Source organism: Meleagris gallopavo, chromosome 25, assembly GCF_905368555.1.
Source record: "Meleagris gallopavo chromosome 25, MGAL_WU_HG_1.1, whole genome shotgun sequence".
In the NCBI taxonomy this organism is placed as follows: Eukaryota; Metazoa; Chordata; class Aves; order Galliformes; family Phasianidae; genus Meleagris; species Meleagris gallopavo.
Genome location: NC_139428.1, coordinates 4891882 through 4919850, shown reverse-complemented (window position 1 = coordinate 4919850; position 27969 = coordinate 4891882). Strand labels below are relative to the sequence as shown.

Genomic DNA, 27969 nt, shown 5'->3' with positions numbered 1-27969 from the left:
CCCCTTCCCTTGCAGCACCCCGAGAGGATTTTCTCCCCATCCTCTCTGCACTCACAAATGCCCATTGCTCTTTGCCACCTGCAAACCCCAGATCACTCCCTGGACACCGTTGGGGTTTTGCCCACCACCGGGACCCCCACGCCGTGCAGTGGGGAGCGCAGGGCGATCTGAGCCCGCTGTTATTTGAGGGAGAGACAGAGTTAAAGCTGGTGAAGGAGGGTTTCCTCGTGGCACGTGGCTGCCATGTCAAAGGGTGCGCAGCCCGCGGAGGGAACGCAGGGAGAGCACTGCAGGAATTCACCATGAGCGAAAAGAGAAGCGGCTCCGGGGGACATTAGTGTTTGTCTTTGGGGAGCCAAGGTGAGTCCAAGGGCAGCACGGGACATCACAGCCCCTCTGCTCCAACTGTATCCCTCCTTCAGAAGGAACTGAGGCACAAAACGTACCCCGTTCCCTGGGAGGGCTGCGCTCAGGCACCAGGCAAAGCCCCAAAACGGTCCCTGCTCAAGGGATGGCGGCTGATGATTCAGGGTCACCACATCCCAGAGGGTTGTGTGTTCCCTCTGCCCCGCAGCATCCGCCACAGCCACCCGCAGGCTGACAGCTGCAGGTATGGCCAGAGGCTCTGGGGCTGCTTGGTGGGTGTGGGCCCTGCTGGGGGGCTCTGGGTGATGGGGAGCGAGGTGCAGCTGGGGGCTCTTGGTCTTGGTGCTGGTTCCTGGGGTTCGGATGGTGGAAAAAGAGTCAGTGGGACAGCTTGGGGGTCCAACCAACAGACACAGGGTCTCCCGGCGGCTCTCAGGGTCTGTTTGCCAGGTACGGCGTCCCGCTGGCACCTCTTGGGGACTCCGATTGTTGGGTGTGGGGTTGGGTATGGGGTCGGGCTGGTGGCTTTTGGGGTGCAGGTGAGGTTCGGCTGGGAGCTCTTGAGGTCCGGATGGTGGAAGGAAGGTCGGCGTGGCAGCTCTTGGGGTCTGAGCGGTGGGCGCAGGGTCGGCGCGGCGCCTCCTGCGGTCCGGCCGATGAGCACGAGCCCCACCCGGCACTCAGGCGCGGGCACGGCGGGCTCCCCCGGCCGCCCTCGGGCTGCCCCCAGCGGCCCCGCTCCCCGCGGCTCCTCCAGCCCCTCTCCGCCGCCGCCCGCTCCGTCGGGGCTCCCCCGCCCGCCGCTCCCAGCACCCGCCGGGGCCGAGGGGAGGAGCGGGCACGGGCGGCGGCGGCGGCGGCGGCAGCGGTGGGTGAGTGCCCGCGGGGTGCGGCGCTCCGGGACCCGGCGGGACCGCACCTGCCCCGAGCGTCGCGGGCGGCAGCGGGGCCGGGGGGGGGGGGGCGAGATTGGGGGATGCTCGGGGAAGGGAGGGACCCCCGAAGCGCGGGGGCTGCCCGGATCGGGGGCTCCGTGTCGGGCGCTGCTGGAATCGAGCACCGGAGCTCTGAACCGGCGGGGGTAGCGCTTCCCAGCGCGGCTCGGGACCGGGAGCGCCGTCCCCGTGCCATCCATCATCCCCGCTGAAAGCCCGTTGACGTCAACCCCGTCCCGTGCCAGCCTGGCCCCGCCGCGGGGGGACACGGGGGCAGCGACCGGCCGAGGGGGAGGTCCTGCCTGGAGGGGGAGGGGGCTCACATCGCAGCCCCCAACCCGCAGAACGCCGGCGCTCACCTCACCTCTCGCTGATGCTGCGTCCATCAGTCCTGCTCTGCTCCGTCCATCGGTCCTGCTGTGCCATGTCCATCAGTTGCACTGTGTTGTGTCCATCGGTCGCGCTGTGCCATGTCTGTCAGTCCTGCTGTGCCCTCTGTGCACACACAGCCAGGTGCTGCTGGTGGTCCTGCAGGGAAATCCCTTGCAGGTTTGTTAAGGAGGAGTGAAACGGTGCTGCGGGGTGGGCAGGGGCCGCACTGGGGCTCTGTGTTAAGAGGAAGCCATGGGCGTCACTCCGGCCCTGCAGCACGGACCAGAGCCGGGCGGTGCTGCTCAGGAGCAGTGGCTGCTCTCACATCTCAGCACAGACCCCAGAGGTGGTGATGTGAGGTTGTGGGGTGGGTGCCCACATTATTCCTCACCCCACACACAGAGCGTTCCCCAGGACCCGGCGCTTTGGGGTGGGCCAACATCCGTCCCCACGGTGCTGCGGCACGCGGGGTTTGGTGACGGCTGCAGGGAAGCACAAACTGTGAGCAAGGCCCTCAGCCCCAAGCCAAAGGGCACGGCAGGATGCAGGCCACAGCTCTGGGGCTGTGCTGGGTGTTTCCTTCCTGCATGGTGATCGTGGGGTCCTGCAGCTCCCCACGTGCTGAGGACACGGCTGGGGTTTGGAGCACAGAGCACACAGCCTCAGGCTGGGCTGCTGCCCCGAGCTTCTCCCCTCCGTCCCAGCACTGTGCCCATTTCCTCCTGCACCAGCGCCTCTCCCAAACCAACCTTTCTGCTGCACTCACCCATCTCCCCATGCTCTGTGCCCTCTCTGCCATCCATTTGCTGCTCCAGCTCACACCCTGACTCACAGCTCTCTCTCCGGCCCCATTTCAGGCCCATCCCTGAAGCACTGCCTGCATTGTGCGGTGCCTCCATCCTTCCTCATGTGTCCCAAATCAGGGACAACCACCCCCCTGCTCCATCCCTGTGCTGTCACTTCTGATCCCACCTGAGCTGAACGCAGTCCCGCTGTGCCACAGCCGTGTGGGAGCATCACGGTGATGCACAATGCAATTTTGGGTTATGAAAACACCAAATCCTCCTGCTTGTTAGAAGCCGAGCAGCACGGCACCATCTCCTTGCATCCATTTCAATGCTCTCCAAGATGTTGTGTCACAGCATCTCTAATAGCAGGGAAACAGGCTCACGTTGTCACCATTGTAGTGATTTAGAGCAGGATCGACAGCGTGGCTGATGTGCTGCACGGCTGTTTGGGGGTCCCAACCCTCCCACCTGCATCGGGTCGCTGTGCCACGGGGATATGTGGGGTCAAGGGATGCCCCAGAGCCCCTCACCTTCTGCATGGCGACCCCTGGAGCTGGGGGTGCCGCTTGCTGTTTGCCATGTGTTGGCTGTGGGGTGATGGAGCAAGGAGGGGATGTGGGGCTGTCACCCTGGTGCGTGGCACTGTCCCCAACGAGGCTCTCATGTCGGGGTGGGTGGGGGCTGAGGCAGTGCTGGGTGCTGCTGTGGGCAGCTCTGTGCTCCCGCGCTCTCCTGGCATCGCTCCGGCTCACAGAAGTCTTCCCAAAGCAAGCAAGTTTTCTGCTGATCCCTTCAGAAGCTGTAATTGTGCAGCCTTAGCATTTAAAAAAAAAAAAAAAACAAAAAAAAACAACTTTTCTGCAAACGCTGCACCTGACCTGCTGGGCTGTGGGCAGCGCGGGTGCAGCCAGGAGGGACCCCATGCTGCCGTATGGGGCTGTGCTCAGTGCTCTGCTGCTGCTCACGGAGCTGGAGGGTCCAAGTGCCCATCCCGGAGCTGCCCCTGTGACCCCAGCACGTCACACTCGAGCATCCCAGGGCAGAAATCAGTGGGTGCTTTGATTCCCACCTGAGGGGTCTTCACAGCCCACATAGGGTGCAGCCCCGAAAGGCGCAGCGCTGGTGGCTCATTTGGAAAAGGAAGGGGAAGGGGGGGCTGCTGGGGGCTGGCTGCCAGGGGAAGGAAATGGGATGTTCTCCGCGAGGGCAGGAGCGCTGCGGGGAGCAGCAGAAGCAGAGCAGCGCAGCCCTTCCCCTGGAGGAAGCAGCTCCATGAAATATTGATGGGATTCGCGCAGCGCTGAGCGCTGTGAGCTGCATTGCAGAGCTCCGGGCCGGGCGGCGCGAAGGCAGAAACTGGCGGAGATGGGAAACGCCGTCAGCAAACGGCCCTTCTGTGCACATCGGTACCGGCCCCACTGCCGGCCCCGCGGGGGAAGCCCTGGGGGGAGAGCTGCGTAAGCGGGGCAGCCCCATAAGCAACGGCCCTACGGGGAGCGCGGCCCCGAGAGGGGCTCGGGGCTGGGGACCGAGCACGGAGCGGTGGAGCTGCCCGATGCGGTCCGTAGAGCATCGCTGCCCCCCACCGCAGCCCCGCCGGGCGGCTTTGGGTCCTCTGATTCCTCCACGTTGCCGTGGAAACGATGGGATTCAGCGCAGATCTGATTTAACCGCGTGGCAGACGTCACACAGGGACACGGGGAGAGGGACGGCGTCTGGGGGGGCTGAGCGTGGGGGCAGAGGTGGGTGCTCCCACCCACAGACAGACCAGTTGTGGGGAGGTGCTGCTCACAGCTCCCCATCCCAGAACCGCTGCCGGCCCCTGCTGGGAGCACCGTGGTTCCAGGGGGCTGCGGGTGAGCTGTGCGTCGGGGCTGGGGAAGAAAACCCCCCAGCCAAAGTGTGATGTGGGCACGACAGGACTAAAGAACGTGTGTGCTCCCATATGGGATCCTCACCTCCAGTTCCTTGCTGGTTTCCAGCTCAGGTGCGCTGAACGATACTCCTTGCTGGGCAGTTGAGCTGGGCTGAGCAACCACCTATCAAACCCGAAGCATTTAATTAGAATTAAGTACTTTTAGGGGAACTCGAGCCTTGCTTTCTCTCAGTGCAAGGAGGAGAGCATGTTGGTGAGCTGTGACCTCATAGCAGCGCTCCCAGCAGGTGGACTTTTCCCTAAAAGCATGGGCTGAGTGCCCCCACCTGCTGCTGGAGCTCCCTCCCCTGCAGCCCCGGAGCACGGGGAGCCCCTCTGCATGGGGACAACCAGCCTGGAGCTCCAGGGCCACCCCCAGACCCCTCTGTGCCCTCCCTCCAGGGGAAGGGCTGCCATGGGGCACTCGTTTATCACCTCCTCTCCCCCCTTCCTGCTCTCCCCACTCATCATCAGGGGCTGCTCCCCACCTGTGTGGGGCACCACTCAGCTCCTCCCTCCCCCAGAGCCCTTGGCAAAGCGTCATCCCAATTTTCCTGTTGTTGTTGTTACAATTATTGCTGTTGTGGTGGTGGGATGTTTGGGGTCAGGCTCTCTCACAGCCCTGGGTAGCACCATGTAGGGGTCACCGGGATGCGCTGGGGCTCCGTTGTCACCCTGGGGTCCTTCAAATGCCTGTGACCCTATGAGCTTCCTCATCCCCCTTTTCCCAGCTCCAGTTTCCCCAGCAGGTCTGGGGTGCCCACCGCATTCCATTGCATCCCATTCATCCCATCCATTACGTATCCCATTGCATCTTGCTGCATATCCCACCACATCCCACCGTGTCCCATCACATCCCATTGCACATCCTGCTGCATCCACCTCTCGTTGCATCCCACCACACATCCCCCCGCAGCCCAGCATAACCTGCTGCAGCCCACCGTATCCCAGCTCATCTCATTACATCCCACCTCATCCCATTAAATCCCACCTCACCCCACCACATCTCCCACTGCCCCTTTCCGTGGCACCGCCCCCCACTCCCCCACTCCCCCCCGGACCACCGCTGCGTGCCCCCGCTCGCTCAGGGCTGGGAGGAGAACTGGGTCAGCCATGTCACCATGGAGATGCTGAAGCAGCGCCGGCACAACCCCGCTCTCCAGAAACCCATGCAGCGTGCTCGGGCTGCCACCCTCCTCCCATAGAGGGGCCGGGGGCTGCGTGCCGGGCGGGGGGGCCGTGGGGATGCTGCCAGGTGCAGGTAAGGGACCTCTTCCTATTTGGGGTGTGTGTGCAGGGTGGGCACGGAACGCAGCACGGAGCTCGTGTCGGGGCCATCGCACATCAGTGCAGAGATGCCACGGCCATGGCATCGCTCCGGGCCCATCGGGGCTGTGGGTCGCTGCTGTGGGGCACGGAGTGGAGGGGCTGCAGCTGTCAGAATCGCAGTGCTTTGCCACGAGGAGGAGATGAGATGCAGAGGGTGGGCAAAGGGGTGCGGCGTGCGGGCCAGGCTGCGGGAGTGCAGCAAATCCCTCCTCCCTCCGGGGTGGGAACCCTTTGCGTCTCGCAGTGAAACGATCCTATTGCCACAGTGCTGTCATCATCTCATCTGCTCCCAGCAAAGCTCTGTGCCGATGGGGAGCACAGCGGTGGGAGCCCTTTGTGCACAACGGGACACGTTGTGTCCTGCAGGGCTGCGGGCATCGCTGTGCTCAGGGATGGCTGTGGGGGAAACTGAGGCGTGGAGCTGGGAGCAGCGCGCACAGAGTTGGGGTGAGCATTTGGGGTCCCTTCCTCACGGCCAGAGGCCGCCGTGCCCCAAAGCTCCGCCAAAACTGAGCGCCCTGCCGGGGTGCTGCTGCGCGACATCGGTGCCGTGGGGGTCCGTGTCCCCCTGTGCTGTGTCTCCTTCGTGATGCTCCGTCCCCTGCGCTGCCCCACTGGCAGCTGCCACTTCTCCTCTGCGTTTGTGGCTGCGTCTCTTGAAAGAGAAATATTTTTCCGGGCGCTGCCTCCATCCATTATCCTAAAGTGGCTTCACTTGGCCCGCAGTTCATCATTCACCTCTGCCTGGAAGATGGATGCTCCCATCCCGCCGCGCTTTAAATATTCATGGGGAAGGGAAGCAGAGAGGGCTGGAAAGCAGCGTGGTGCTCGGTGTGGGGCACGGCCAGCAGGCGGGGATCGGGGTGGGCACAGCCATGGCCACGGTGGGGTTTGGGCTGCCGGGCTGGGGGTGGTGCAGCCGCGAGGCACGCAGCCACTTCGGGTCGCCCTGAATATCCTGCCCAGCTGAGCACCTCAGGGGTGGCACAGTGCCCCCCCGACCCACCCCGCTGTCCCTGCAGCTGATCCCACCCCGCAACACCTCACCATGTTCAACGGGGACGCCGGCCCGTCGGCGGGCAGGAATGTGGTGCGCAGCTCCAGCATCAGCGGGGAGATGTACGGCGTGGAGAAGAGCGCGCGGGGCAGCGCCGACTCCGTCAGCATCACGGCCAGCAAGAAGCGGCGCTCCAGCCTGGGAGCCAAGATGGTGGCCATCGTGGGGCTGTCCCAGTGGAGCAGGAGCACGCTGCAGCTCAACCAGAGCGGTGAGCAGGGCCGGACCCCACTGCTGTGTGCCTGGTCCCGTCGCCTTCGGTCCCGCGCTTTGCAATGGGCACCTGCACCATTCTGGTTCAAACACCCCAAAAATTAATGTGTGGAAAGGGCCGGTCGCGTGATCTCTGGCTGTGGGAAATATTGAAGTGCTTCAAGAAGCTTTGCAGAATGCAAAGGAGGGAGAAAGGCTCAGTTTAGTGCTTTGGTTATGGCTTTGTTGGCGTTCCATCATTCGGAACGCTCTCCATAAGGAGAGGTGCTCACCTGGAGCCCTCCAGCCCTGCACATCCCAGATGTTCCAGAAGGGACGTCCCATAACTTATAACAGAAGTTATCCCAGAACTGAGGGGTGTCAGGGCCAGGCAGGAGCCTGGGGATGGGGCTGCACCTCCCCAGCCCATCCCTGATCCTCTGTGGCTGCAGCGGTTCCCTCTCAGGGCTCCTGCAGCGCTGCCGTGGCCTTCCCCGCTCACCTTAACAGACCCCGACGAGCTGGCAGGTTCCTACAAACAATGCCAGTGGTGATCGTGGCATCCTGCCCACTCTGGCAGAGGCAGCGCAGTGCCAGGGATCGGCCTGGTGGCACCGGGCAGCGGTGGGGGGCAGCGGTGGGGGTCAGGGGGATCTCCTCCCTGGGGCACCCTCCTCCCTGTGCCATCTGCCACCGCTGGGGACACAGCAGCAGTGGGGTGCCAGCACAGCGGGCAACAGGGACAGCTCAGCCATTGACAGGGTGGCGGCAGTGGGACCCGGAGGTGTTGATATGGGGCTGGGATGGTGGCTCCACCACCTCACCCCACACCTCGGCTTCCAGAGGGTGGCCCCAAAAAGCTGCGCAGCAACATCCGTCGGAGCACCGAGACCGGCATCGCGGTGGAGCTGAGGACCAGGGTGACCCGGCAGGGCAGCCGCGAGTCCACCGACGGCAGCACCAACAGCAACAGCTCCGACGGCACGTAAGGACCGCTGGCACACGCGCACCGTGGCGGCTGGGGGCACCCGAGGCCCCGTTGGCATCTCTTGCTCCATCCCACACAGGTTCATCTTCCCCACCGCACGGCTGGGAGCCGAGAGTCAGTTCAGCGACTTCCTGGACGGGCTGGGCCCGGGGCAGCTGGTGGGACGGCAGACTTTGGCCACCCCCCCGATGGGTGAGTGCTGGGGGTCCGTGCTGCAGGGCTGTGCATGACGGGCAGGAGCTGGGGCTGTGCAGGGAAGGGGACGTCCCTGCTCAGGGCACAGGGCTGGAGCATCTCCAGGGGGGGACGCAGCAGCTCTGGCTTTCCCTCTTCCTGCTCCCCACAATGTAGGGCAGCCCCAACTCTCTGGCTTCCGCAGTCGGTGTGTTTTGAGAATGCGCAGGTTCATTCCTTGCTATAAAGCCCCACTGAGATGCCAGCACACCTTTTCCCTGTCCCCTGGCTCTGCCAGGGCCACCAGGAAGTGAGCAACAGGACCACAGGTTGCATAGGTACACCCTGCAGGGAGCTCGGGGCACTTCTGGCAGCGTGCTGAGTGCAGCACCGAGGGGCACGGTTCAGTGGGCATGGCAGGGATGGGTTGATGGTTTGACTCGGTGATCTTTGCTGTCTACTCCAACCTTAATGACTCTCCAACTCGGGCTGCCAACCCTGGAGGTGGCTTCTCCCAGCAACTGGGGACCATCCCAGCCCGGCTCACACCCAGCAGGAGGTGGGGGCTGGGAGGATGCTGAGTGCAGTGCGTCCCTTCCCCTGCCCAGGCGATGTCCACGTGGGCATGGCAGACCGCAGCGGGCAGCTGGAGGTGGAGGTGATCCAGGCACGGGGCCTCATCCCGAAGATGGGCTCCAAATGCATCCCAGGTAGGTGGCTGCGGGGGGACGGGGACGGCGCTGTGCCGGGACACCCCCAGGAGCTGCTCTGAGTCAGCGCTTCTCCCCACTGCAGCCACCTACGTGAAGGTTTACCTGCTGGAAAACGGCGTCTGCCTGGCCAAGAAGAAGACCAAAGCGGTGAAGAAGACCTGCGACCCCTCCTACCAGCAGGCGCTGCTCTTTGAGGAGAGCCCCCAAGGCAAAGTCCTGCAGGTGAACCCCCCCGCAGTCCCTGGGCTTGGGATGGAACAGGGGGCGACCACCCAGCGTCCCCCTGAGGGCGTCCCCCCCTGATGCCACCTCTGCCCCACAGGTGATCGTGTGGGGCGACTACGGGCGCATGGACAGCAAGTGCTTCATGGGCATGGCTCAGATCGTCCTGGAGGAGCTCGACCTCTCCAGCGCCGTGGCGGGCTGGTACAAACTCTTCCCCACCTCCTCTCTGGCCGACTCCAGCATCGGGCCGCTGGCACGCCGCCTCTCCCAGTCCTCTCTGGAGAGCTCCACCAGTCCCTCCTGCCCATAGCCGGGCAGGGAGAGCCATCCCGACCCCAGGACTGTGCGTGGATGGCTGTAAATATCCCATCCTTTTTTTTTTTTTTTTTTTCCCCTCCCTATTTTTTTTAATTTTAAAGACCTCCTTCCCAACACGCCCTGCTCCCGGCGCGCTCCCTCCCATGCTGGGAGCACGGAGACGCCGTTCCCTTCTTTCCATCTCGCTCCTTGCCCTGGGAAGAACAGGGAGCAAAAAGAGACTCAGCAGAAGAATCCAACTCAGCACTACTTTTCGTTCCAAGGAATGTAGCATCTTCTCTTATGTAGCTTGCCACGTGCTAACGACACAATCACTGCAATACCCGAGAGGCTCCGGGGCAGAGCGGGCGCAGCCCGTTGGTTTCCCCGCACCGACCCCCGCAGCACCGGTGCCCTTTTTCCTTTCTTTCGGTAGCGTTTTGCCTGTGACATTGCCAAAGTGACAGCGCACCGCGGTGCCCCCACCTCCCCTCCATCCGGGGGGGGAACATCTCAACAGCAGCTCCCGCTGCGCTGGAAGTGGGGTGATGGAGAGGAGCCGAGCGAAGGACGCAGCGCTCGGTGGTGACGATGAGCGTTTGGGTGTTTGTTTGTTTGTTTCCTGTTTGTGTGTTCAGGTTGTTTGTTTTTCAAGCAGCATTCCGGTGCCCCCTCCTCCTCCCTCCCCCCCCGGGGATCGGTTCTTGTAGCAACACCGAGAATGGCGGAAGCTTTCTTCTTTTGTTTTGTTTTGTTTTGTTTTGTTCTGTTTTGTTTTTGAAGGTGCCTAAATGAAATTTGCTGACAATACTCAGGGGAGACACCACTAGCAACTCTGCTTTCTTCGCGGAATACACTGAACACGAGGACTGTCCCGAAGGATCAGTGTCCAACAGAGAGTGAAAAAAAAGAGAAAAAGATTAAAAAAAAAAAAAAAAAAGAGAGAAAAACCAAACGACGACACCAAGAGAGGAGGAATGGGGGATCCCCACCGCCCCCACGGCTCTGCCTTCCAGGTCCTGGCACACAGCAGCTGCTGGCGCAGGCAGAGCGGAGGGCGCAGAACAGACCCTCAGTTTAATGTGATTTGCTTTACCCACTCGACTCCAATGGGAAAAAAAAGACAAGGAGGAGCTCTGTCAGCAGTGGGGCGATGGTGGCTCAGCATTGCGCTTCTGCCCTGGGCACACAGCACTGCGGAGCCCCTGCGTTCTGCTCCACCTGGAGAGCCCAGCACCGGGAACCCGACAGCCCCGGCTTACTTCTTATTGCTAATAATGGGATCGTGGTGTAGGCAGGAGGAGAGCAAACTGCTCCCCAGCAGCACCCCTGCCTTGCTGCAACGCTGCGGGTGTGGGAGCGATTCCTGCAGCCGAGGCTGTGCTCACATCACCGTGTCCATCTCCAACCGTGTGAGCCCTGTGCCAGCCCTGCACCCGGCCCCATGCAGCACCCAGCACCCAGCACCCAGCACCCAGCACGCTGCTTGCAGTGCAGCACAGCCATGGCCCTGCACTCCAAGCTGCGGCTGCTTGCTGGGGAAAGCTCATTGCAAAGGGCATTCCTTGCATGCTGCGAGGAGCAGAGGATGGCTGGTCGGACCCTGTGAGGTCACTGCATCTTCCCTCCCCCAGGAAAGCAGATCCAGGCCCTTCTCCTTCCCAGATATGTTCCTCTAGAAAAGAAATGAGCATCAAACAGAAGGGGCTCGGTGCTCTGGTCCCAGCACCCACGTGGGACGCAGAGAATCTCACTGCAGCACAGCTCACAGAGGGGCAGGAGCCAGGGCCCCTCGTTAAGCAATGAGGATGGATGTTACCAAACCAGCCTTGGAGTCCTGGGGCAGCACGAGGAGCGAGCAGCTCAGCACATCAGCTCCATGTGCAGAAGCAGTGCTGGCTGTGCGCCCCTGGAGCACCTTCCCTTCCTTGCCAGCTGACCCAGATGCTTCCCCCTGCATTGAGGGGAACAGAGAGTTCCCTAAGGGAGTGCATCTGCTGGAAAACAACTTGAAGGCCAAGGAGCGGCGGCCAGGCAGCAGTGGCCAGGCGCCTTTCTTCATGGCTACATCCAAAGTCTCACTGTGCTTTGCATCAGAGATGGGTACAGCTCTGAGCAGCTCGCCCTGCTGGCCTCCAGGCTGCCGTGCCTCAAGACAGAGTTCTAAGAGGACCTTCATTCAGAGCCAGATTCGCATCCCACGATGCAGTGATGGCCCTCGACACAGCTGTTTCAGTGGGAAGTCCTCCTCCTCTACCACATCGATGCACGCAGGGAGCGCCTGGGCCAGGTGGTGGAAAGGCACTGGTTACACCTCGGATCTGGTAGGAAGGTTGGAATCCCACAGCCGTGATGGCCTGCAGGAGAGCCATCTGCAGCAGCAGCAAGTGGGTACCGCAGCGGGACGCCGAGCAGCGGTCAGCAGGGGTGGCAGTGCTGCATCCCAGCCGTCGCTCCCCTGTGCTGATCCTCACGCTGTGAAGATTTCGGTTTCAAATGCAGACTTGAGAAAAACGTACAGCAAAGGGCACGAGGTTGTCCTGCTGTCCGAGGAACCGCCGCACTGTTACAGCCAGCCCTGAGCCAGGACTGAGCACAGCAGCACCCGGAGCCACCTGGGCAGCAGCTGCCCAGCAGTGGGGTCAGGACGCAGCTCTGGTGATTGGGATACCTCATTTTTTTTTTTTTTTTTTTTTTTTTTCCCCCCTTCCTTTCCTATTTTCCTCTCTCTTTTAAGACCCAGACCTTCGTGCACTCTACCACATTCAGGTTATTTTTTGTTGTAATTGTGCAATGAAGAGCAATTTGGGGGGGGGTGTGCTTCTCCTGCTCTGTGCCACTCCGATGGCCAAGGAGCAAAGTGAAGGGATGGCGCACGGGGCAGCAGTCTGTTCTGCTCCTGCACCCCAATGCTGCCCCATAACCCGACCTGGGGGTGATGCAGCCCTCAGAAGTGCAGGCAAGGAAGCCGTAGGAAGCTGAGGATGTGCACATTGCACTGTCCCCACTCGCTGAGGCTCCATGTGCTGCACAGGGACGGCTGCGGAGCTGCAGGAGCGCGGTGTGGGGGGAACCCCACAGAACCCCACAGCTCCCTCCTGCAGTCTGGGCCCCGTGAATGTTTGTTCGCACTTTGAAGTTGGTGGCCTTGTTTTCTGAAAAGGGCTTGATCTTTCCGTGCAGTTAAATCGAACTCACCTTCCCCATCGCGCTGTTCTTCTCCCCACCTCCAAACCCAATCAACGAGCAGCTTGGCTGGACAAAGCACTGCCAGCGCTGCAGGATCTGTCATTAATCTCAGCAGTTTATACCTTTGGTACGACACCGGACCCGTCTGGCTGGGAAACAGCCATAAGGGGAGCAGCAGCAGCTCACGGCCAGATTGAGGTTTGTCCTGAAAGACAGCAACAGGAGAACAGCAGCACTTTGAGCACAGAGAAAGCAGCTCATCTGAAGCGCTCACCTGCCAAAAAGCTCTGAATTCAGACTCCCAAACTTCAAGATACGAAGAGTTTTACCTTGAACCTCTTTACACGCAATCGATGCCTTTGCTGCCCCCCCCGAGGAGCAGAGCAGTGGGCAGCGTGTGCTGCAGAGGACACCCGGACAGGAGGAGCACCCACAGCCCTCCCCACACCGCTGCTCCCAGCAGCGCAGCGCAGCTCCAGCCCTGGGACACGGCGTGCAAAGCGTGCTGCTTCACATCGCTGCTTCCCCAACGCCCAGCAAACTGCATCCAGGAGAATTTGGAAGTCCTCAGAACTCCGTGAGCCACAAATTGCTGCTGGCTTTGCTTTCCGTCCCCACCGCACACATCCCCCCCCAGGAGCGAACCTCGCGTCTGCTGTGTGCATCCCACACCTGATGGAGCTCCTCTGCCAGCACAGCACGGAGCAAACCTGCCTGCCTTCACTCACAGGCTTTGCTTTGATGACAGATTCCTAAGTTCAACAACAACACCTTCAAACAACGGCACGGAGGGGTGGGCAGGGGGCTGCGCTGCGCCCCGGCTCCGCATTCAAGACAAGGGGAGGATGGGCTTCGATGGATCCTTGAGAATGGTGATAAGATTTAAAAAAAAAAAAAAAAAAAAGAAAAAAAAAAGCAAATGGCAATTTTTTTACTTGTGTTCTGTAATGTTTTATATGTGCGTGGTCTTTCTTAATGTAAAACTCTTGTATTTTTGTGGTTTATATGCAGCAGGACTGATGGCTGTGAGGGTGCACGCTATTTTGTAAGATACTCCTAAGCCAGTTTTCCCCAGGAGGAGCAAACTGACGTACTCACATTTTCATTGGCTTGTACCTGCATGTACAGTACGGGGCAGCAAGTGAAGATGATTAAAGCCAGCTTGAAAACCCCTCTGTGCTTGAGTTGAGCGTCACAAAGCGCCCGGCCCCCAACCAGGGGTGCAGCCAAACAGCTGCCCCCCATAGAACAGATTCACGGGGAGGAGGAAGAAATGCTCTTTTCTGAGGGACGCCCTGAAAAGGAACAGTTTTTTACTGAAGGAAACAAGCAGAGGAGTGCGTTAAGCACAGCTACCTGCAAGCAGAGCAGCATCAGCTCCAGGCTGAGGCAGTTCATGAACCTTCCTGCAGTTTGTTCTTCGCAGGGCCCCCAACCTCCCCCAGCCCAACCTGCTCTCAGCCTCACCTGGGAGCTCCAAGCCTCCCAGCAGACTGCAGTCAGCTCTCTCACACAAAGGCTTGGTTTGGAAGGAACCCTGAAGGATCACCAAGTTCCAACCCCCTGCTATCAACCACCAGCTGCTGCTGCAGCTCTCCCCGCAGCAGGAATGCAGCATCACAGCCCAGGGCTGCAGCTTTCTGTTGTATACAGAGCTGTCAACTGACCCGAACTCACCCTGCTCTGCCCCCCGGCTCCCAGGCACTCCTCCATGCCCAGCGTTGGGACACAGCCCTGCTCACAGAGCCCGTCTGCATCCATCCACAGTGCTGCTGTAGGAACGCGATGGGGCAGCGAGGTTTCACCGCAATATTTTATTGGGGAATTTACATAGAGACAGGAAGGAGCAGCCCGCAGAGCTGGGGCTCCTCGCTCACGCTGATGAGTCGAAGCTGTGCTGTTCTACCAAAGATGAGAAAAGAAATCTGATCCACCCACTCTTGTGCCTAGATTTAAATGGCTGAAGCTAGCTGGGATGGGCACTGGGAATACACAGGAACAAAAAAAAATATATGAAAAAAGTATAAATTAGGATGCCGTTTTAAAAGTGTAAGAAAACTTGCGGCGGGCTCTCGGCCCTCGATAAGTTAACTCTCCGTTAGTTAAAAGTTAAATACATCAATACCACAGATCAGACAGAAAAGCCACTCTGAAGTGCAAGTTTCACATTCTGACAGCTTGCCCCCACACTGCGCGAGAATCCTGCTTGCTCAGGGGGGAGGGAGGGGGGCTCTGAATGCCTTTGGTTCCAACGAGGGTTGGCGAGCCAAGCACAGCTCCAAACTCCGCTCGAGGGAAGAGGTAGCAAGGCTTGCTTGCCCCTGGGCTTGGGCTAAAATCCAGTTCCTCAGCACCAAACAAGGATCCCACCCTCTGCTAACTGAAACCCCGACCAATACTGGAGTTTTAAGTGGTTCTGAACAGGCCTGAAGTCGCAGGCAGTAAGGAGGACAGGTCGCCCCGTTCCTCAGTCACACCTCTGCTAAGATCCCAGGACGTTACGTGCTACCCAGAAGCATTAGTGGAGGTTTGTGCAAGGAGGGGGTCCACCCCAAAGTGTGCATTGACTGTGCTAAATAGAGGGGAGCTCATGTTCTGGTCACCGAGGTCGCACCGTGTCTGACAGTGACGAGGCAGAGGTGGGTCTCAGTAATGGAAAGAGGCTGGGGCTGGGCAGCCAGCCTGAAAGAAAAACCCTGAATGTCTCATGGAGCAGTTTTGAAGAACGGAACAGAAGGCAAAAATGGTCACAACGTGCGGGATCATTTCCACAGCTGAGTGCTGAGGGACTGATTGCTTCCCTGGGCACCTCCTCCACCCATGGACTGTCCGTATCCCATCACACCGTTGGCTCCATAGAAGTTCATCCCAGCCATCTGCTGGGTCATCTGCAAAGGGGAGGAGAGAGAGGTCAGAGCTTCACCGGGCAGAAGGTGCCAGCCTGCAGCTGTCAGTTCCAGCACGCCTCCCAACACATCAGCCTTCAGCAAGACCTTGTGAAGAGTTACAGCAAACAGAGGCTTGAACGAGACAGCACAGCTTCACTGAAAGCTACCCCGAAGGCTGGGCTCCACTACCACCAGCCCAGCAGTCAGACCTACAGAGGCAGACTCTCCTCATTCTCAAGCAATTGACTTTTTCACCTTATTACAGAACCTGAGCCATTGCAGAATCACGGCGTGCTATTATCTGACCTTTCAGCAGCAGCACGCAGCGTGAATCAGCAGCCAGCAGAGCCAGCTGCACTCCCCTCTGACTCTCAGCAGATTGATGCTGCTGGATGGACACACAGCACCCAGGTAACGTGAAGTTCTGGCTTTAACACAGGGCACTGCAGCTCTGCCTACAGCTCGTCATTCCGAGCAGCCAGGCGCTTGCACCTCTCCTTGGGCATCTACATGAAGCGTGCTGAGGTGCTGCTTTCCCACCTGGATGCATGAGGACCTTGCAGTTAATATCTCCTCAGGCGCCTGCCCACCCATGGAGCTGAGAAATTTCAATGTCAGCTGATGTGACACCGATTTTTCTTCTCCACCCCGAGACCCCTGAACGTGTGACTGCTTTGTGATCCCTGCACGGCAGCAGTGCCAGCGTGCCTCACCCAGCCCCAGAACACAGGCTGCAAGAGCACAGAAGTCACAGGTCGGATTCAACCACGCGCCTCCTCCGTCCACCCTTGGGTCAGCAGGAGCCACACCTCACCTGAGTGATGTTCCACTGAAGCTGCTGTGCTGGCTGCACGCCATAGACAGGCTGGGGAACCGCTGCCATGCCAGCTACGTAACCAGCCTGCTGCGCAGCCATCATCCCGTTGGGGACACCAATGACAGCTGCCTGCACGTTGCCCACGTATCCGGCAGGGATGGCCATGGGGGTCACCATCCCCGCAGCCCCAGGCTGGGCCATCACACCCACCGACGGGGCCATCATGCCTCCCATCATGCTGCTGGAGGGGGGCACTCCTGGGAAGCCCGTGTACGCCGCTGCAGGATACGCCATCTGAGCCGGGGCCATGAACATCGCTCCTGAAAACGGGCAGAGAAGTGATGAAGGGAAGAAGGGTTGTGTTTGCTGTCAGGGTGGGAATGCTGACCTTCGAATCAGACCGCAACGCTCGCTTGGATGTGACGTCCAGGCTGAGCAGCTCATCGTGCTCCTCAGCAGCACTCGAGGACCACCCACACTCCCACACCTCTGCCTGACAGCCATCAGGACAGCCCACCCACTCAGCATTAGTGTGCTGCTCTATTCTGAGATCTGTTACCTTGCGCAGGCAGCTGAGGTGTCTGAGAGCCGTACAGGGAGAGGATGGAGTCTTTAGAGAGCTGCTTCTTCCCTGTTTCTTCCCCTTTGCCTCCTGGCTCGGGGAAGAGATTCAGGTTTTCAGGAACAGAACCGGCACTTCCAGATGTAGGCATAGAGCCAGAGACCTGAGGGGGACACAGCACAGGTGCAGCAGCATCCAGCACGGGGGATGACAGATTGTGACCCCTCCACTCCAGCACCCACCCCTCTGACAAGCACTGATGTTCCCTGCTTACCTTCCTGGAGTCAGAGTTCAATCCCACTGATGCGAAAAGATCCAGGTCCTTCTCCAAGCTGCAGGGCCGGCCGTTGGTGAGGGCGCTCGGCACAGGAGCATCTGGGAGAGACAAGGAGGTGACAGACAGGGAAGTGAACCACTAAAAGTTCACGGAATTCAGGAGACCAAACACTGCACTGAGGGTCACTGCAACGAGCACAGCCAGGCTGGGGGTCTCTTACCGAGTCCTAGCAAGTCTACGATGGGCTCAGTAGATTTGGGAGAACTTTTCCTAGATTGCTGAGTTTCTTCTTTCTTCTGAGGCTGGGGAAAGAACAGCAGAAGTCTGGTTCAAGTCATCTTTTAGCTCTGATATATTGGAGGCTTTAATGAGATTAAACCCTGCAACATCCCTACCCCCCCTCTAGACAGAGCAAGCATTACAAAGTTTTTTGTCCCATTACACCAATACGAATATGCACGCTCTAAACTAGAGAAAAACAGCAGCCCAAGTCTGAAAGCCAAGCAGGGAGTAGCTGGATTCCAATCTGCCCTGTGCTGCAAAGCAGAGCACATCTGTTCAGTATCTGCCTGAGTGGTGGAAAACAAGCTACTGCCATTAGTGTGACTCAAAGCATCCACTGCTATGACTGAGGCCTGAAAAAATGCTTCCATATGAAGCTGGATTGCCTCTGTTCTGTGTGAGAGCAGCCTACAACCGACCCGTGGCCGTAGGCTTACCATCTTCACCTTCTCAAAGATGACAGGTTCCAGCTTTCTTTCTGATGCTGGCTCGTTACTCTTTTTCCATTTGTCATCCTTTTCTTTCTGTAAAGGAAAACACTGATGTGAGGGTCGAAGCTCACACCATCACACGGTGAAAATGCGAACCAGGCTTTATTTGCTGTTGTTAACCTAAAGGGCCCCCCCTCTTTTGCCCGCTTTTCAGACTCCTGATGAGCCACCAAGGCAGCACACAGACACACCAACACCTGAAATCAGTCCTGCTCTAAGCACAGAGTTGGACAAACGACCTTCAGAGGTTCCTTCCAACTTCACTTCTCTGCACACTGACTGAACCTGGTTGGCCTCAGAGAGGAGATTAGTCACTAACACAGGAAACATTCAGACCTATTTTCATGCACTCACCACTTACTCACGAGACAAACCTACACTTAGCTTAATGCACACAGGCGATGAGGGGCTCACCCTAAACGTGTTGATGTCAATGCTTCGGTCCATGTATTTCTTCTTCTCGTACTTATCACGAATGAAGCCTTCCACAGCTCTGCAAGCAGCTTGTTAAAGACAAACAGCTCAAGAATGGAAGATGTGCACAGCACTGTTTGACACGTGGATACAAGGTACAAGCTGTGACTAAACTAATGACTGCCTAACGAGCATTTCGAGCAGCAACTTAAAATATAGTCATAGTTCCAACTACTTTAGCTACTCAATTTTGCACCCCTGGGCTATTCCAAGCATGACAGTGCTATAAAAAGTACATCAAATAAGGAAAAGGACACTTCCTACTATTTCTCCTTTGATATATATTTACTTTGACCATCACTTAAGAGCACACGCGTCGTCAGTCCAAGAGACGGCGGTCAGAAATGGATCCTACCCATGCAATCTAGGAGCTCCTCCTCACAGCTGATGCCCACACATGAGAAGCAGAGCCTCCCACGCAGGGAGGGCAGCTGTGAGATGAGATGGACAGCCCCCCCAGCAGCAGAGAAAGGATGCTGATCCGTCTGAGGTCGCCTGAAGTTCTCGGGCAGGAAGGCTTCGTAAAGACGATTTGCTTTTCCGTTCCCCATCTCCTGCATGCACTGCAATTCAAAAGAATCCTGAAATAGTTTTGCAGACATCGAAGCTCATACACCAGCCCTCCAGGCTGCCAAGTGAGAATCCACCCATGGCAGCCAGAAGGCACATGCAGGCTTCTCAAGTCTGCTCTGCACACAGCAGCCCCTCTTCAGGCTTTTGCTGCAGCCTCCAGGCTGGGACCCCCCCTGCAGCACCCTGACCCCCCCCCCTGCAGCACCCTGACCCCCCCCCCGCAGCACCCTGATCCCCCCCCGCAGCACCCTGATCCCCCCCCCGCAGCACCCTGACCCCCCGCAGAGCCAGCCAGCCCTGAGTGCTGCATCACGGTCTCAATTCTAAGGCAAAATAAACTCCAGCTCAGCAACTGAGCTCACATTCAAAGTTCAGGATTTGTCCTCTAGAAACCTCGAGGAAAGGAGGTGGGCAGCAGCTAACGACAGCAGCTGCCTTGGGCAGATGGACAGAAACTGGCGGTGTTTGTCTGCACTCTGATGTTTGCTGAGGCTGTCGTTAAGACATTTCCTCTTCCAACCTAACCAGGCCTGATAACTCGACCCCCCTCCCACCTCCTTGTCTCTCTGAAAACCCTATTGCTTGCTTCCCAGCTCACACCACCACTAACAGCGACCCGCCTGCTTCCCCTGCCCCACCTGTATTTGTTCCTGCGTCCACTGGTCAAGGTTGACAGACTTCACCCTGGAGATGTGGACGCCCAGGTTCCTGTGGATGCCAGCACAACGAATGCAGATGAAGATGCCGATGTTCCAGGACGCCCATCGTGGCCCTGCAAAGAGATGTGAGAGCTGAGAAACTGCACCCAATGAACCAGGACTGAAGAACCCAGGGCAGAGCTTTGAACCGGACAAGTTCAGAGTGCTGAGAGATCACCTCCCTGTTCTTATTGATAGAAGCAGTATTTTATTGCCTCCCTCTTTCACTGTAAGAGCTCTGCACCAGAGAAGTTCAAAGAGGAAGAGGTAATACAGCAGGCATCCCACCACCCCAAGCCTACAAATCCCAATCTCCTTCTGCTTAACCCACCGTGGCACAGTGGGCTCCTGCTCCAGCAACAGAAACCTTCCCACCACAGTGGGGTTACCTGAGGATGGGCTCCAGAATATTCACAGCTGCTCTAAAAAAGCAGCACACAGTGTTTAACACACAGGACGGTGTGGCTGAGGAAGGAGAGCAGCACCCAGCCCCATAGCTGTAACCAGAGGAGATGTGACGGGAGGCAAAGAGCCCCCCAACCTCCCCCACCTGCTCAGGAACCAGCCAGCACTGCTCCACGTGTCTCCTTGCTGCTGCACTGCCCAGCACAAACCATCCATCCCCCTCTATAGGAGCTACAGGCATGGCTGCAAAGGGGGAACTCTGCCCTTCCTTGCCATAGTTAAAACAGCAAGCCTCAAAGCAAGTGATGCTGCAGTGGGAAGGAGGGAAGAGGGGGAAGTGGCATTTCAAAACCCTAAAAAAGCAGCACTGCATTTCATAGCCATCCAGCTCCGGATGGGCACGGGTTTGATGGGGCTGAGCAAAGTCCAGAGCCCAGAACAGCTCCCAGCTCATCTCCATGCTCCTGAACGCCACGATGTGAGGGCCTGGCATTAGGATTAAGCACGAGATTCAAGGTTAGATTTAACTGTAGATATATTTAGCTTTTATAGGGCTAAAAGGATTAATAGTCAGCTAGATACCCCATCAGGGCTGCAGTAATCAGCTCAGCTCTGTCACATGGGCTGCCACCACCTCCCACCCGGTGCGCTCTGTGCAGGACCTGGAGCAGCCAGGGCTGAGTGCTGGGCTGTGGCTGCAGCAGTTTGGGGTGGTGGGGCCACCCTGAGAGCCAGGAGGAAGGTGGGCAGCCCTGGGAGCTGGGGGTGTGTGCTCACCATCACCCAGCGATGCTATGGCCATGCAGGAATCAGACACAAGCGCTGTGCCTGGGAATAGGGCTGGCTGTATCCTCAGCCCACCTCCCCAGCCCCACAAACCTCCTCAGCCCACCTCCCCAGCCCCACAAACCTCCTCAGCCCACCTCCCCAGCCCCACAAACCTCCTCAGCCCACCTCCCCAGCCCCACAAACCTCCTCAGCCCACCTCCCCAGCCCCACAAACCTCCTCAGCCCACCTCCCCAGCCCCGCAAACCTCCTCAGCCCACCTCCCCAGCCCCGCAAACCTCCTCAGCCCACCTCCCCAGCCCCGCAAACCTCCTCAGCCCACCTCCCCAGCCCCGCAAACCTCCTCAGCCCACCTCCCCAGCCCCGCAAACCTCCTCAGCCCACCTCCCCAGCCCCGCAAACCTCCTCAGCCCACCTCCCCAGCCCCGCAAACCTCCTCAGCCCACCTCCCCAGCCCCGCAAACCTCCTCAGCCCACCTCCCCAGCCCCACAAACCTCCTCAGCCCACCTCCCCAGCCCTACAAACCTCCTCAGCCCACCTCCCCAGCCCTACAAACCTCCTCAGCCCACCTCCCCAGCCCTACTAACCTCCTCAGCCCACCTACCCAGCCCTACTAACCTCCTCAGCCCACCTCCCCAGCCCTACAAACCTCCTCAGCCCACCTCCCCAGCCCCGCAAACCTCCTCAGCCCACCTCCCCAGCCCCGCAAACCTCCTCAGCCCACCTCCCCAGCCCCACAAACCTCCTCAGCCCACCTCCCCAGCCCCACAAACCTCCTCAGCCCACCTCCCCAGCCCTACAAACCTCCTCAGCCCACCTACCCAGCCTTACATTGACACAGTGGCAAACCCTCAGAGGAACAGGACGCACGGCTGCCCTGCCATCCCATGCTGCAGCCTTCACCCCATTCTCAGCACGTTTCTCTCACAGCAGCCGTCCCAAGGGCAGGGTGCAGGCTGTGCAGACATAAACAGGCCTCCCATTTCCCCTTTCAAGGCCACAACGAAGGAACCCATTCTGGAAGTCCCACGGGGAAGCACCCAGTAGCTGCGTGAGGGCAAAGCTTGGTTCAGCCATCCCCCGCAGTTCCACATCCTATTTTCCACGTGGCTGATGTACACAAAGCCCCAGGCGAAAGCATTTAAAGAAGCAACTTCAGTCACGTGCTACAGCATCAAACCTCCACAAAATCCAACCGAGGACTGCAGTGGAGTTGGGGTTCCTGGCACTGCTGCCTCCTCCTGCAGCCTCAGGGCCCCAGGGCACTGAGAGCAGAGGGCAGCAGAGCTCAGTGCACACATTTGGCTTCGACCACCAGAATGAAAGCAGCCCTGCACGAACGCACAGACTGTTAGAAAAGCAGTTCCCTTTGGGCAGGCATCTCGCAGCTATCAGATGGCTTTAGAGCTTCAGTCCCAAATGAAACTCACAAAGCTAAGCTCTCTGCACTGCCAATCAGCAGCAGGTAGGCCAGCCTGATGCTGCGGCCCCTTTTCAGTATCACATCTAATTTTATCATCCATGGGAGCAAAGCAACTCCCTTGGCACCAACCAGCGCTGGGCATCGCTCGTTCAGCTCTGATCAATCAGCTCATGCCTGGTGCAGTGCCTCCAACACCACAAATCCTTCCTGGAGCAGGAAAACCATCTGCAGGTGAACAAAGGATGAAAGAAAAAAAAGGCAATTTTGAGTTAAACAGGCTACAGATCAGCCCAGAGCTCAGCTACCTCCAGCACAGCGGCAGTGTGAGACGGGACCAGCTCTGGGTACAGCCCTACCTGCCGGGCTGCAGCTCCATGGCAGAGAACTGAACGCAGCTCTCAGTGAGCACGCAGCTGCTGGAGCAGAGCAGGCAGCTAAGTGTGAGGAGCTCTGCTATGCAGGCAGTGCCCCCACGAGCCAGCTGCACTGCTTTATATCCAGCACGTCCAAACAAACGCTGCACAGCGAGCTGCCCGCACCAGCAATGCCTGCAGGGACCAACTCCTCCACCTGCCCTGCTGCAAAGGCTCCCAGGTCCCCTTCAACCCAAGCTCAGCCTGGCCAGGATGCTTCACATATCCTCTTGCTGGAAGTTCACAGCCTCAAGTGACTTTAACCAGGAATCTCCAGCAGATTCGCAGCTCGCCCTTTACTCAGGCATTCCATTTTGGCTCGAGCTGCTCCTGCGAGTTTCTCCAGTAATAACCCTCCAGAAGGCATTTAAAAATAAAACAGAAATTGGCTGCAAAGCCACCGCTCTGCCGAGAAGGGGGGGGTCGAGGAAAAATAGATGCTTTGACAGGCAGGAAGGAGAGCACAGGGCTATTCAGAGCCTGGTGAAATCTTCCCAGCGCAGTGCAAACCAACGCCTGACCCGCAGGGTCCCTGCCTGGGGCAGTGCAGAAGTGCAGAGGAGCCCAGCTGGAGCTGGAAATGTTCCTGCAGCCCCTGAGCCCAGCAAACAGTGCAGTGTGTGCTGGATGCAGGGATGGGGGAATGCTGCTCACGGAGGGGAGACCCCAGCACTGAGACATCCTCCCTGGGAGCCTTCTGCAGCACTTGGGTATCACTCCAAGTTGGAACCAAAGGAGGGAACAGCCAAGCATCCAGCAGCTTCCTTCCACCCGCGGCTTCCTCATTCTGGAAGGCGATTGCTTGACAACTTACTGAAATTCATTCCGCTCATAGAAAAGCGATGACGAAAAGCTGCATTGCAAAACAGCTTCCTCTGCTCTCGAGTGCAGATGTCTGTTCTGCAGCTCAGCACTTATTTAGGGAGAAAACAAGGCGAGTTCTGCTAGCGAGAAGACAGGATGGTTAACCTCAGTGTCAGGATCTCTTGGTTATGGCAGGCAGTCACTAACGCTGCTGGGCAGTGCCCTTCTGGGGCTTTCGTTTGGCTTTTCTGGATAGACAGCTGCAGTGGTCACAGTCTGTGAGCTGCAGGGCGAATCCTTCCTGCTGCTTTGGGGCAGCAATGTTTATCCCTTCAGGACATGCTGTGAAAGCAACAGCTTCAGCAATCCACGCAAGACAACTGGTTGATGTTACCAGCACCGATGGCAACCGAGCCTGAAGATAGAGCTGCAGGTTCTCATTATATCTGGGGCTGTAATAAGCTGCTCCTTGCTATCAGTCACCAAAAAGGATGAAATATTCATAACAAAGGGGCGTAACAGAGCCAGGATGGGATGTCTTGTCAACGTTGACAAGAGCACCGTGATGGCCCAAAGGCAGCACAGGTGGACGCAGCCCTGCAGTTGGAGTTCCAGGGCAGCTGCTCACAAAGCTCCATCTCCTGTGCCCTACATTTCTTGGGACACACGGAGCAATCACTGCTCCGGACCAACCTGAAGGAGACCGAAGCTATTCTCGACTCGAGCTGGTTTTGATAACCTACTTGTATACGGAAAGGCAAATTACCTTAAAGCTGCAGAGGCGCCTTCTAAAGAGGCACGAGCTCCTGAAGGCCTTACATAACTCACTGGCAGTTACTATAGGAACAAACTTCCAAAGTTGCAGCTATGATGGGAAAAATCACATGGCATTTTTGGACCTCCGATTTCCACCCGTTGCTATACAGCCACTCACCACAGACTCAGCTGGTAGAGAACAACAGCATTAAAATAGACACGGTTTGCTAAGATGCCCTCCACTCAGAGGATTATCTTTGTGACTCAGCTCTGCCCATCTTCTCCTAAAGGAGAACTTCCAGTAGCTCTTTGCTAATCACAAACCAATTACAATCTGGGTTTCTGAAGCCCGTTGCAGGTGAACAGAACTCATCACCATCCGCAGCTCTGCTCTCCCATCCTGATTATTTTCATCACGTGTTTGTTTCAGGCACTCGAGGCGTCCCTCAGTTAAAGCAATCTGAAGAGAACATCTGTGATTCAATAGTCTGCTGGTGGAGGACCTGAGTCACAGCAGGATTTATTGGATATGTGCAACGTGTTTTATATTAATACTCACTCGGTGGACCGACCCAACTGCCCTTTGCTGGAGGTCCCAGCTCCCTGATGGACCCATCACAGCTTCTCATTCTGCTCTTCCTGTTTTCCCCACCGCTTCCATTCCCATCCCATATTTAACCACCTCCTTGTGGGCCTCAGCAAAGTCCCATCCCTCTTCCAGGTACAACCACTCAAATGATTCGATCAGGGTTCAGGCTGTGTTTGGCCACAAACCCATCAAATCACTGCAGTTATGAGGAGAGGGCGATCTGGGCATGGAACCACAGCTCTCCTAAGAGAAGAGGAGGCTGAAGAGGCGAGAAGACAGAGCTGGCACGGCAGGGCAGCCTGCATGGCTGGGTGAGCACTCCTCGCTGGGGCTCCTTGTGCAGGAACCGACCGTCTCAGGTGTGAGCATCCTGCTGGGTGGGAGGAGGGGAGAGCAGAGGGGAACGGTTTGGGAGAAGGAAAGAATCAAACAGCATTAGCTCCGTGTTGTACAGGTCCAGCACATGGATTCAGAGTCAGAAACACAGAGAAGAGCCCAGCTCACTGAAGTGTTGCTCAACACAAGGCAGTTCCTGGTTACTGGAAGGCACTCGGGTCACATCCAATTTCTGGATTGCACCACATCCGTCCTGCAGCCACGTCACTGCCTGGCCCCAGGCTCACCCTCACGTTCAGCAGTTCGGCATCTGCCAATTGCCAGTGCAGTCACACACTGACATCTCACACACGTGGCACAACAGCTCTCAGAAGGCTCTGTATCAACGTGCCAACAGAAGGGATCCCACTCTCCAAAGGCTTGCTCCTCTCATAAGGCATTATACCCAAGCATCACAGAGCAGCAAAGGCCTTCGAGTTATGAGGATGACGGTAACTCGGCCCCTCCAGCTTTAAGCCAGACACTCACCCACGCTGTGCCAAGACTCCACGCTTCTGATCAGGGCTACTGGGATCTTGAGAGTACTCAGAGCAGCACACGAAAACACATCTGTCTGTTCTCTTTTGGTCAGATCATCCTCTGTTCCCATAGTCAGCACCAACAGAAGCTTTGCAACGCAAAGAGGAAGCAGCACGCTTCACACCTGGCCCCACTTCCTCCAAAACAAGAGCCTCTAACCACACCACACTGTTTGTTGCTGCAGAAGCAGAACCTCCCTGTGCTCATTTCCCATTTTCCTTGTCTTTATTTCACCTCCAACAACTCACACACGGGCAGCACTGAGGAGCCCATAGGGATGCTCCTGGGAGCCAAACTCGAACAACAACACGGGGAGGGTCTGTGGGGGTGCATACAGTGACTGCAGCTGGCGCCACGGGTATTGAAACCTCGTTTAGCTCTCTATATAGAGGTAGGAAAAAAATACAGTAATGAAACCCAGCAAGAAGTTAGGTCATTGGGAACACGCATAATGGAAGTGTGGGTGGCATCTGAACAGGCTCTGCTGTGTGTCATGCGAGCTCTGAAACGCTCAGATCAGGCAGCAAATCACTACGAGATGCAGGAAGCTCTGCACAGCAGCACAGCCAGGGCTCACAGTAAGTGCTTTCCCAGGCGCTGAGCGAGCTGCAGGGCTCCTATCCTGCCTTCCTTGCAGTGAGGCTCAAGCAGAATCCCAGTGACAAAGCGGGGAGCAGCAGCAGAGCAGAGAGTGCTGCAAAACTGCAGGAGTTCCACCAGGGCACTGGGAAACAATCTTGCAGGAAGGCCTCAGTGCAACAGAAGCCCATTTCCCCAGGCAGGTCCCAGGTGCTTTCCCAGCCACAAGAAGCTCCCAGCTTTGGTGGTAATGTTTAACTGCACGCTGACACATGTGCATTAGTGATTGAACTGCACACCAGGAGAGGCTGCATCACCGTACCACAGCCAGTCAGGAGCTGATAAGAGGATCTGCTCCCACACTGTGTGCTTTGCCTCATGCCTCACAAGCCGTGATAAGACAGCTGTGTGTGCCCTTGGGCCAGCATGGGAGCCAAGAGATAAGAGATTCACAGCAAGGGGCAGGCTGCTCGCTGCCAGCACTCCCGTCTCCAACCGATACAGAGCAGCACAGCCAGGTGTGGGGCTGCCAAAGCACAGCACAGCCCAGGGCTGCGGGGACACCGAGTTTTGAGCAGCACACAGAGCCTGATGGAAGCAGGAGGGCCGCCGGCTCACCTTCCAGCAGGGCTCTGCAGCTGTTAGAGGGCACTGCAGCGAGCAGAAGCACACCTCCGGCTCCTTACAGCCCTTAAGGAGCCCGCAAAGCCCCAAACCCTTCCAGCGCTCAGTGGATGGGATTTCCAGTAGGCATCGCTTTAACCCTTTCGCTGCAGGGAAGCAACGCGCTGCACAGCAGGGAGCAGAGCAGCGCCCACCGCCCAGCCCTGCCCGCCCGCCAACCCGCCCCTGGGGGCTGCGATGCTTCGCGTCGGGGTTTTTTTTGTGTGCGGGGGGCAGAAAAGGATTTTTCCTTTTTTCTTCTTCCCTCCTCTTTTTTTCCCTCCTCCTCTTTTCCTCTTCCTGTGGCGCTGCTCTCTCTATAAATCATTCCTCCTTTTCTCTTCTGCTTTTTCCCTCTCCGCTCCATTCATCCCCTCACGACGCCCCGATCCCCGCCGCCCGGCAGCACCGCACGGCCCGGTGCAGCGCGGCCGTTCGATGCCGTTACCTTTGACCTGGCAGTCGGCGCAGTACTTGTTCTCCTCCTCGCTCAGCAGGCCGCCCAGCACCGCCTGGTACCGCTCCACATCGCGCACCGATTTCCCCGTCATGGCGCGGCCGCCGCTGCCCGCCCGCGGGTCACGGCGCCGCCGTCCAGGGCACCCGCCACTTCCTGCTTCCGGTCGGCGTTGTGGGCGGGGCGACGAGGAGAGAAGCCAATAGGAGGCGGCGGAGGAGCTTTAAGACCGCCCCTCGTTACGTCACTCTTCGATTCGCCGCGGTGCGTCAGAGCCTGGCGGCAGCCAATGGGAGGAAGGCGGGGCTGTAGCGGGGGAGGCATGAATGGGGAGTCACGTGGTGCGCTGAGAGCATCGCGCGGTGGATTCGTGGGGGCGCAGCGATGGGGGGGGGGATTCTGGGGGCTGCTGGGCGTGGAAGAGGTGGGGTTGCGTAGGTGGAGTGGGGGGGGGCTGTGATGGGTCTGGGGTGGTTGGTTGCGGGTTGCATAGGGGGTGCTTGTTGGGGGGGCTGGGTGGTTCGGGGGGGTGCGCATGGGGTGCTGGGGGTGCAGGAGGTCTGGGGGTCCGTGGG

The 27969-nt window shown here is 58.3% G+C and overlaps 2 protein-coding genes across 7 annotated transcripts; one reads left to right on the top strand and one right to left on the bottom strand.

The window, feature by feature from the left end:
• Positions 1-126: 126 nt before the first annotated feature.
• On the top strand, positions 127-15041 carry RIMS3 (regulating synaptic membrane exocytosis 3). Of its 2 annotated transcripts, none has more exons than XM_085208651.1 (7): positions 127-360; positions 6728-6973; positions 7798-7939; positions 8022-8134; positions 8725-8826; positions 8912-9051; positions 9152-15041. In XM_085208651.1, exons 2-7 carry the CDS (start codon positions 6754-6756, stop codon positions 9362-9364), a joined length of 930 nt encoding a protein of 309 aa, XP_085064777.1. In that variant the 5' UTR covers positions 127-360; positions 6728-6753; the 3' UTR covers positions 9365-15041. The 2 variants fall into 2 exon arrangements, with proteins under 2 accessions (XP_085064777.1, XP_085064776.1); XM_085208650.1 differs by lacking the exon at positions 127-360 and adding an exon at positions 1037-1238.
• SMAP2 (small ArfGAP2) lies at positions 14340-27587 on the bottom strand. 5 transcript variants are annotated; one of them, XM_085208648.1, is made up of 11 exons: positions 27386-27525; positions 22348-22443; positions 19543-19676; positions 18809-18894; positions 18272-18350; positions 17804-17890; positions 17305-17386; positions 17082-17182; positions 16805-16970; positions 16243-16565; positions 14340-15428 (listed from the first exon to the last, which is right to left on the bottom strand). In XM_085208648.1, the coding sequence occupies exons 2-11, from the start codon at positions 22358-22360 to the stop codon at positions 15303-15305; spliced, it is 1197 nt and encodes a 398-aa protein (XP_085064774.1). In that variant the 5' UTR covers positions 22361-22443; positions 27386-27525; the 3' UTR covers positions 14340-15302. The 5 variants fall into 5 exon arrangements, with proteins under 5 accessions (XP_085064774.1, XP_085064771.1, XP_085064772.1 ...); XM_085208645.1 differs by lacking the exon at positions 22348-22443 and having other exon boundaries at positions 27386-27587; XM_085208646.1 differs by lacking the exon at positions 22348-22443 and having other exon boundaries at positions 17813-17890; positions 27386-27587.
• Positions 27588-27969: the final 382 nt, after the last annotated feature.